Source organism: Meleagris gallopavo, chromosome 20, assembly GCF_000146605.3.
Source record: "Meleagris gallopavo isolate NT-WF06-2002-E0010 breed Aviagen turkey brand Nicholas breeding stock chromosome 20, Turkey_5.1, whole genome shotgun sequence".
NCBI lineage: Eukaryota > Metazoa > Chordata > Aves > Galliformes > Phasianidae > Meleagris > Meleagris gallopavo.
Window position 1 is genome coordinate 59433 of NC_015030.2, and position 8873 is coordinate 68305.

The 8873-nt window shown below is 36.3% G+C and overlaps 1 protein-coding gene across 1 annotated transcript in view; it reads right to left on the reverse strand.

The window, feature by feature from the left end:
- LOC104913726 (myosin-7-like) overlaps positions 1–8873 on the reverse strand; it is a 448286-nt gene that overhangs the window by 3965 nt on the left and 435448 nt on the right. The window contains exons 9-20 of the mRNA XM_019621592.2: positions 7313–7431; positions 7063–7212; positions 5959–6129; positions 4968–5277; positions 4128–4201; positions 3770–3857; positions 3565–3682; positions 2666–2789; positions 2444–2580; positions 1428–1683; positions 326–568; positions 31–219 (exon numbers count right to left, since the gene is read on the reverse strand). Of these exons, the coding sequence (XP_019477137.1) occupies positions 31–219; positions 326–568; positions 1428–1683; positions 2444–2580; positions 2666–2789; positions 3565–3682; positions 3770–3857; positions 4128–4201; positions 4968–5277; positions 5959–6129; positions 7063–7212; positions 7313–7431 (1979 nt within the window). The remainder of the gene's footprint in view (positions 1–30; positions 220–325; positions 569–1427; positions 1684–2443; positions 2581–2665; positions 2790–3564; positions 3683–3769; positions 3858–4127; positions 4202–4967; positions 5278–5958; positions 6130–7062; positions 7213–7312; positions 7432–8873) is intronic.

Genomic DNA, 8873 nt, shown 5'->3' on the forward strand with positions numbered 1-8873 from the left:
CTCCACAACAGTCCCATAATAGCCCTAAGCTTTTGTTCTTACATCGTCCACTTGCTGCTCCAGCTTGGTTTTAGCTTTGGTCAGCGTATTGACTTTGTCCTCTTCAGCCTGCAGGTCATCCAGTGTCTGCTGATGGGCCTCTTGAAGGGCTTTCTTCTCTTTTGTCAGCTTGGCAATGTTCTCGTCCAGGCCTGCCATTTCCTCTGTGAGGTTTTTCACCTTTGAAGAGAAAGAAGCAAGTATAATTAAAGCTAAATAGGTACACGACTCCCATAACAGCACAGAGCTCTTTATTGGAGTGTGACTGACATCTTCTGCCTCATACCTTGTTTTCGGTGGCATGCTTTTCCTTCTCAACCTTGGCCAATGTTAACTCCAGGTCATCTATATCTTTCTTCAGCTCTGAGCATTCATCCTCCAGTTTCCTCTTCTTGGCTGTCAGCTCAGCATTCATCTCTTCCTCATCTTCTGCTCTCTCTGTAAGCTCCTTAATTTTGGCTTCCAGCTGGATTTTAGTTTTGATGAGCTGGTCACATCTTTCCTCAGCATCTGCCAAACCATCTGCTTCCTGCACATGATTTGAATAAAATATTTTTCAAAATGCTTTTTGTTTGTAAGTCATTATTCTTCCATTCTTTAACTAGCAAGGAATTATTATTTTCAGTGCAGCTTTATTATGATATTTCTACTTAGAACTTGTTATCATCAGAGTATTTATTTGTTTTGGAATGCCTCAAGCACAGAAGGTAAAGCTATATATATTTTTAAATGTTAGACTATTGTTATAGATGTTGAGAACTTTTGGGGCCAGTTGCAACCTATTCCTAATCCTCTGCCAGTAAAGACAGTTCTGAGGGGATCATTGCTGCTATCCTTTTATTTCCTGGGAAGGACAGGATTCCATCTTCATCAGTGTTTTTCCTGAGGAAACAGGGACCAGAAATGGTAGAGAAATTCTCTTAGTTTCATTCACTCTTACTCCATTTGAATCCTTTTGTAATTCCCCAAGTTAAGGTATTAATTGGACCTCCAAGCTACCTTCATTAATCAGTTTATAACATATCAAAATTATATAGTAAATGAGGTTATTAATAGGTTGTAAGTTGTCATCTATGATTTAAAATATCATACTGTAAATTGCAGAATTTACTTGGGAAATGGTTGAATTCTCTCATGATATAAAGTGCAAGGAACCAAATGCCATAATTAATTGCAAATTTGTTAAAATTTATGTATTTCATCTTAGCTTTTTAATGTGTTTTTTCCTTTCTATTTCAATAATTAATATTTTAATATCCTTCCTATTTAAATAATTACTCATATACTGTTTAAATTAATACTGCTTTGGAATAATGTGTCTGTTACTGAGACAACTGTGATAATTTCACATAGGGCATTATGAGAGCCAAAGCATTAGCAATACTCACAGCCTGCACTTGGAGCTGCAGATCATTTTTCTCCTGCAGCAGGGACACCATTTTCTCCTCCAGCTCCTTCCTCTTTGCCTCAGACTTTGCAAGCTCTTCCTTGGTCTTCTCAAACTCTTCCTTCATGTTGGCCATCTCCTTCTCAGACTCTGCACTCTTTAGCAGGGGCTTGATCTTGAAGAACAGCTTCATCCAGGGCCAGTGCTTGACATTCATGAATGCACGAACATTGTACTGAATACAGAAGATAGATTCCCTAAAAGGTATTGAACATATATATTATCTTATGTATTTTTAAATGTGTAATACAAAATTAACTGTCTATATAACAATATATATATTATGTAGTGATTGTTCTACATAGAATATTTCATATAGTTCTCTACATAATGGATTATAGATACACAAACATATTTATTTTATATATATTTTATGAATATGTGAAGCAAATGTCCTTTTGTGATGTAGAGATGGCCAATTTGTACGAACAGATTTGAAGTTCAGATGTTTGAATTATTTTTATGGCCAAAGAAATCGGGCATCTCCAGGAGGGGACTCAGTTGATTTCATGACAGTTATTCAAGGGAAGAGAATGTTCCTCTTGTGCTAGAGGTATGTATTTCTCCCCTTTGTTTATAACGGTAACCTAAAACAATTATGAATAAATATTTTACTTATAATTTATAATTATTATTGTATTTATTTAAAGTTATTTTAGGTTGCACATCTGAATTCTGGACATCTAAAGAGTTCAATAAAAATTACTACCAAGGCTGACAAAAGTTAAATATTTTTTTTTTCTTCCAAAAACAGGGCTTTATACTGTTTTTTTAATGAAAACAAGTTTTATACCTCATCTACTGTCATTGTACACTTTCAAACACATCCATACTGATAAACTGAACTAATGAGAAATGTATGAGATTCACTGAGATGGAGCTCATTTTCAGTTGCATTCATGTCATTGGTATGTGACGATGATTGGCCCAGCAGACCAAATAACTGTATATATCTACCTTCTTTCCATCATTTTTTTGAACTCCACTCTCATCAGGAAGCCCCTGCACCTGGCCTGTGTGCGAGTGATGAGCTGTGCCAGCTTCTCATCTCTCATCTCCTCCAGGAGTCCCAGCAGCCCAGCTTTGAAGAACACCTTGAGAAATGGAATGTTGCAGCACATAATTTTCTGGTACTGCAAAGTACAGATACATAGCACTTCAGTCAAGCAGTATTTGTACCTTGGTGTGACCAAATTTGTACTGGGTGTGGTCCACATCAATTGACCCAAGGAGTTTCTCAGAAGCTTTCTTGCTATCAATGAACTGTCCCTCAGGGATGGCACTGGCATTAAGCACCTTGTATCTATGGGAGGAAGTAGACTATGAAGAACAGATTCCTGAAAGCTCAGTCAAACCTGTATCAACTGATTCCATTGTTTAGTTTTTCTGCAAGAGAAGTCACAGAGTGGAAGTAAGCTTGAACTCTGCACTGTTTCTTAGATATGACATTTTTGTGGGTAAATGTGTATTTAGAATAAAGTATTCACTTTCCTTAGTCCACAAATCCTTGACACAGATTTAATACTGCTTTTCATAGGTAACTGCTGACTATTTTCCATGCCTTATAAGGCTTAATTAAATGCCTAATCTTCAAAGGAGAACTCTGTAAGAACAAAATGTGAGGATGAGAAACAATAACTTATCCAAAATAGTTGTAGTACATGCTCTTAGTGTGCTTTCCAGCTCATACAGAGAAAGAAGAAAAACCTAATTTTATTTAGTTTCCCAAAATTTTAGTCTAGCATATTTTGCAGCTGCTTTATTCACATTCATATCCTGATGCCTACAAGTTATTCTTCTTTGCTATCTAAAAGTTAACTGAGTCCAAGCTAGTTAACTTTCTGGATGCTTTATCACATACTAAAGAATTAATAAAAGACTCCAAGTTGCCCTTTGGGGGTGGCTCTTATAGTCAGCTATAGAAAGAAACTAGATACTAGTTTGGACAATTGACTTTAGTATGACTGAAGATAGGTACTATAAAACTTCCATAACATCCACAGTACTTAAAACAGTTAGGAAATAGAAATTATTCAGTGGTAAAGATGTGTTAAATAGTGAATTAAGCAGAATCTGACCTCTGTTTAAAGTCTGCATAAAGTATTCTGCTTGGGAATCCTTTCCTGCAAATCCTGATCCCTTCCAGCACGCCGTTACAGCGCAGCTGGTGCAGCACCAGTTCATGCTCCATGGCACCTAATAAAATGACATTATGAATTGGTACTTCATTGTACTGCACAGAGAATAACAAATTTCTCACATGTTTGAACCTGAACTACTTACCAGGTGTTTTTGTTTCATTGGGAATGAGGCATCGCACAAAATGGGGATGTGTGCTTCGGAGGTTGCTCATCAGTTTGTTTAAATTTTCCTTAAGAACGAGAGTAAAGATTATGTTAAAAAATGTTACCTATACAATCTCATTATTAAATTGAGTAAAACTGCTGCATTAAGATCATGATCATAAATTTTTGGCAATTCTGTAGTAATTCTTCCAATGATTTGATGAGAACCCTTTGTTTCAAAACATAGGCCTTTACTCTTTGTGAACATATATTAGATTGATATAAAGCTTTTTTTCCTGTATTGATTTTTTTGTATCTTTTTCACAATTTAGTAGAGTTTATAATGCTTATTTTACCCGGAAAAGAGCTGAGACAGTCTGGAAAGAAGACCCCTTCTTCTTGCCACCTTTCTTGCCACCGCCACCGCTCTCTAAAAAATAATATATATATTTTTAAAAGAAATGAATAACAAAAACACGTGGTTAGAATTTTAAAAACCATGTATTTTTATCTTAAGAAATACAGACTGTAGTGATATGAGGAAAAATAACAAATCCAGTGTTTATAATTACAATATAGTGTTTTGCAGATAATAGTAGAAGAAAATCTAATGACTTCTCCTAACACAAGTTAAGAAAATGGAAACAGAAAATAAATGCAATATCTTGTACAGTAGCATAATTAAGGAATTAACTCATGAATGAATACAGCAAATGCAACAACTTATTAGTCTTTAAGTATCTTTACATCTAAAATTACACGTAAGTGTAGCACTATTCTTTTGAGTTTGATATTACTTCCTGAAGTATTTGGAAATACCTCTTACTATAGAAATTATCCGGTGTGTCAGTAAGTCCTTGTAAATTCTTTAGTGTAGCTGTCTGATCATAAAATCAATACATTCATTAAAGTTTCTAGGAAAATGTAATATCCTTTATTAGTCTGAGTGACTAAATTCAAAAAAAACAGACAAGATTTTGGACTCACAAACTTTTCATTATTTTAAGAAACCTTTTATAAATACAAGCCTTGTTTTCTGTATATTTTAAACTTCAGTGATCAAAGTAATACTTGCTACATTTACTTATGAATCTGGAAGTGCTATATTTATATAACATAAATATTAATGAAAAATGATGCAAAATATTATTGCAAATATTTATTTATTATTGTAGAATTTATTTAAAATAAATTACCTGCTTCTGCCCCACCAACAGAGGCAAACAGTAAGGCCAGTGTCTTCAGGGATGATTTCTGGTACAGCCCCACAACAGTTTCATTCAGGGGGTCCTTGTTCTTCTCAAGCCAGCCAGAGATGTTGTAGTCCACTGTGCCAGCATAGTGCACCAGGGAGAAGTGGGCCTCAGCCTTGCCTTTGCCAGGTTTAGGTTTCTGGAAGTTGTTGGACTTGCCCAGATGCTGGTCATAGAGCTTGTTCTTGAAAGAGGTGTCAGTTGCCTTGGGGAACATGCACTCCTCTTCCAGGATGGAGAAGATGCCCATGGGCTGGGAGAAATATGAATACATGAAAAAAGAAAGTCAGGACATGGAAAAGATAAGAAAAAGGAATGGAAGATAGTGATTATACAAATGTGTCATCTCTTTTTCCCAGAAATGGCATATTTTTAGTAGATGTTTCATCATTTATATGAAAACAAGTTCATTGGGATGTTTCAAGGTTGTAATGTAGTACAGATCTAGCATGTAAACAATCATGTTGTGCATGTTGAAGATGAAAAGTAAAATGAATGAAATTATCAAGCATTTAGGTGTAACAAAGAGTTTACATTACGTAAATGCTTTTTTTTTTTTGAAACAAGATAGAAAATTTCTTCAAACATTAAAGTAGAAGCTGCTCAATGTATTTACTCACTCAGCAGAAATAAAAGAATACAAGCGTTTCAGTGTGAATTCTAAAACAGACTTATTACTGTGACTGGGACTTAGAATTTTGCCTACCTGTGAATATATACTACTTGACAAAATCCAACAGGTAGTGATATAAGGTACAACTTAACCACCTCACAATCAGACACATGAAGACAAATATACAGAGCTCACTGTCCAGAAAAAAAACCATATGTCTTGCATTAAGTGTGGGTGCCACGTATTAGAGTAGTCTAAATTTTAGCATAGAAGAATTCCTTTTACATCTGAAAAACTATTAAGTGCAGGAGTTCCAAATACCTTTTCAATGAGCTCAATGCAGGCAGCCAGGTCCATGCCAAAGTCAATGAACTCCCATTCAATGCCTTCCTTCTTATACTCCTCTTGCTCCAGAACGAACATGTGATGGTTGAAGAACTGTTGCAGTTTCTCATTGGTGAAGTTGATGCAGAGCTGTTCCAGGCTGTTGAACTGCAGAATGCAAGGAGATTTACTTGTAAACTTCAGTTCCATGAACACATGACATTTTCTAGTATGTCTCATTTTCAACCCGTTAAGGTCTCACTGAATCATGGAATGGCTTGGGTTGGAAGGAATTTTAAAGATCATCTAGTTGCAACCCCACTGCTGTGGGCAGGTTTACAGCCACTAGATCAGAGTTTGCAGGGCCCCATCCAACCTGGCCTTGACCATATCCAGGTATGGGGCATCGACAGCATCTCTGGGCAACTTATTCCATTGTCTCACCACCCTGAGAGTAAAGAATTTCCTTCCACTCTTTTAGTTGAAAACCAGGCCCTTGTCCTATCTCTATGTGCCTGTGTAAAAAGTCACTCTCCATATTTTTCGTAAGCCCCATATAAATACTGGAAGATTACAATGTGTTCCCCTCAGAGCCTTATCTTCTCCAAGATGAACAATCTCATCTCACTCAGACTTCATGAGAGAGTTGCTGCAATCCTCTGAGCATCCTCTTGGCCCTCCATGAATGTGGACCTGGACTGGTGACTGAAGCATTCCATACTTTAATATATTTACACTTTCAAGCCCTAGCCCCTCATGAACATGTTTATGAACACTGGAAAACATTCAGAGCTCACACCAAAATGCTAGTTATCACAGTACTTTGCCTTCTTGGATTTATCTATACTGATGGTCTACTCCCAAGCATTCAGGGGGAATCTAGCTTCTGCATTAACTAAATCTTCAAAAATAAAAGTTTCAATTTCCTCACAACCTACTTTAGCCATCAGTTATTAAACATTCTGATAAACTTTTAAGTACTATTTTCATTGCTGCATGCAATAAACCTACAGCCTTTCTAAGTTAAGTACTGCATAGTGGAAAAAAAACCAAACAACTATTCCAGTCCAATGTCCCTTCCTTATAAGACTGTCCTCTTACATCAAAGATCTCAAAGCCAGCGATGTCCAGGACCCCAATGAAGTACTGCCTGGGCTGCTTGGTATCCAGCTGTTGGTTGATGCGAACAACCATCCACAAGAACATCTTCTCAAAGACAGATTTTGCGAGGGCACCCACTGAATTGTATACCTAAACAAATATAGAATAAAAAGTTAACATCCATGATAAAAGCAGAAGTTCCACAGTTTTAATTCATGCCATGTGTTTTCTGTCATCACTTGTTTCTTACCTGCTGCACGGTTTGACCTTTGGTCACATACTCATTCCCAACCTTGACACGGGGGTAGCACAGGGCCTTGAGCAGGTCTGCTGAGTTCAGACCCATCAGGTAGGCAGCCTTGTCTGCAACTAAACAAACACACAACCAGATCAAGTATAAGCTCCCCAGTAGATGTATCTTTTAGTAATTTGGAATGGCTTTTGCATAAATCACACATATTCTGAGTCACATACTTAAACGAGTTGTACTCTCTCTTGATTTACTGTTTGATTGTGGAGTTTTTTTTAACTGATTATTTTAAAAAAAAAAAATTCCAGTTGAGATTTTTAAACATAAAAATTCTTCCAGAGAATTTACAATGTCCAAGCAAATTTTAAAGTGACTAGCCAAGCAAAAGGCCATTTCCCTAGCCTTTTTCCAAGTTACAATTTCTGAACAAACAGAAGAAACAGATTGGTAACAAAATATGCTGTACTTATTGGAGTTAATGAAATGCTATGGGCATTGGAGAGAAAAATTAGTGAATCATTATGCCACAAGTTCAAATACGGTATCTAATGTAGCATTCATAGCAGGTCTGCATTTTCCCTAAGGATAAGTTTTAAACACGTAGGAGCTATACACAGGACAAATAAGTTCAATAAACTATGAGAAGGAGAGGGGAAAAGGGTAGGAAAGAGAAGAGAAAAGGTAGGTCTGACAAAAAGTGCATAGGAAGCATAGGTGTGTAATTAAATTCCTCCCTGCAGAAGCAATTGTACTCATTAATCACCAATTCATCTACACTTGATAAATGTTTACAGAGACCAAACAGTTGAAGTCAGCAGTGAGGAGGCAGATGGTGTGTTTCATCAGTGACACCATCATTGCAGCTGTGAAAGAGTGGGTCGCTGCTACTGGTGCAGACTTTTATGATTGCAGCATGCAGGCTCATGTTCATTGCTGCAAAAAAGCATAGTTAATTGTGGTGACTGTGTAGCTGACAATTTGCTCTACCAAATAATGTTATTGTGCTCTTTGCTGTAATTTACACAGACATAAACAGGAAGCATTACTTTTGGACCAATCTACAAATGTACAAATCCTAATTTTGAGCTGTTTCCGTTGTATGTGTTTTTTATACTTATGTATTTTAATTGCATTTATCACTAGAAAAATAGCAAAGGTGAGTCTTGGGAGTTTTTATTTATTTATTTATTTTTCCCCAGTCAATTCTACAGGGTATTTTTAATATATGTAACAGTCTCCTACTTCTCTTTAAAGTCATAGGAATTATAGTCTTATATAGTTCTTCTGCTAAAGATTATACAATGATATATTTTCTACATGGAAATAACTGTGGTTTTTAGAAATACTTCCAAAAACCTGTAAAGGAATAAAACCCTGAACAGTTTCAGGGAAAGGAAACACAATACGTGTATGTTAGCTGACTGATTTTCAAATGGAAGCCCTGGAAACCAGCTTAAAATCAACAGAAAATGTAACAGCCACATCTGCAGTATTAACTGCTGTTCCTTTTTAACCTCCTGTGTAAATTAAAATGGGACAATGCTTTCACCGCAGGCATTGA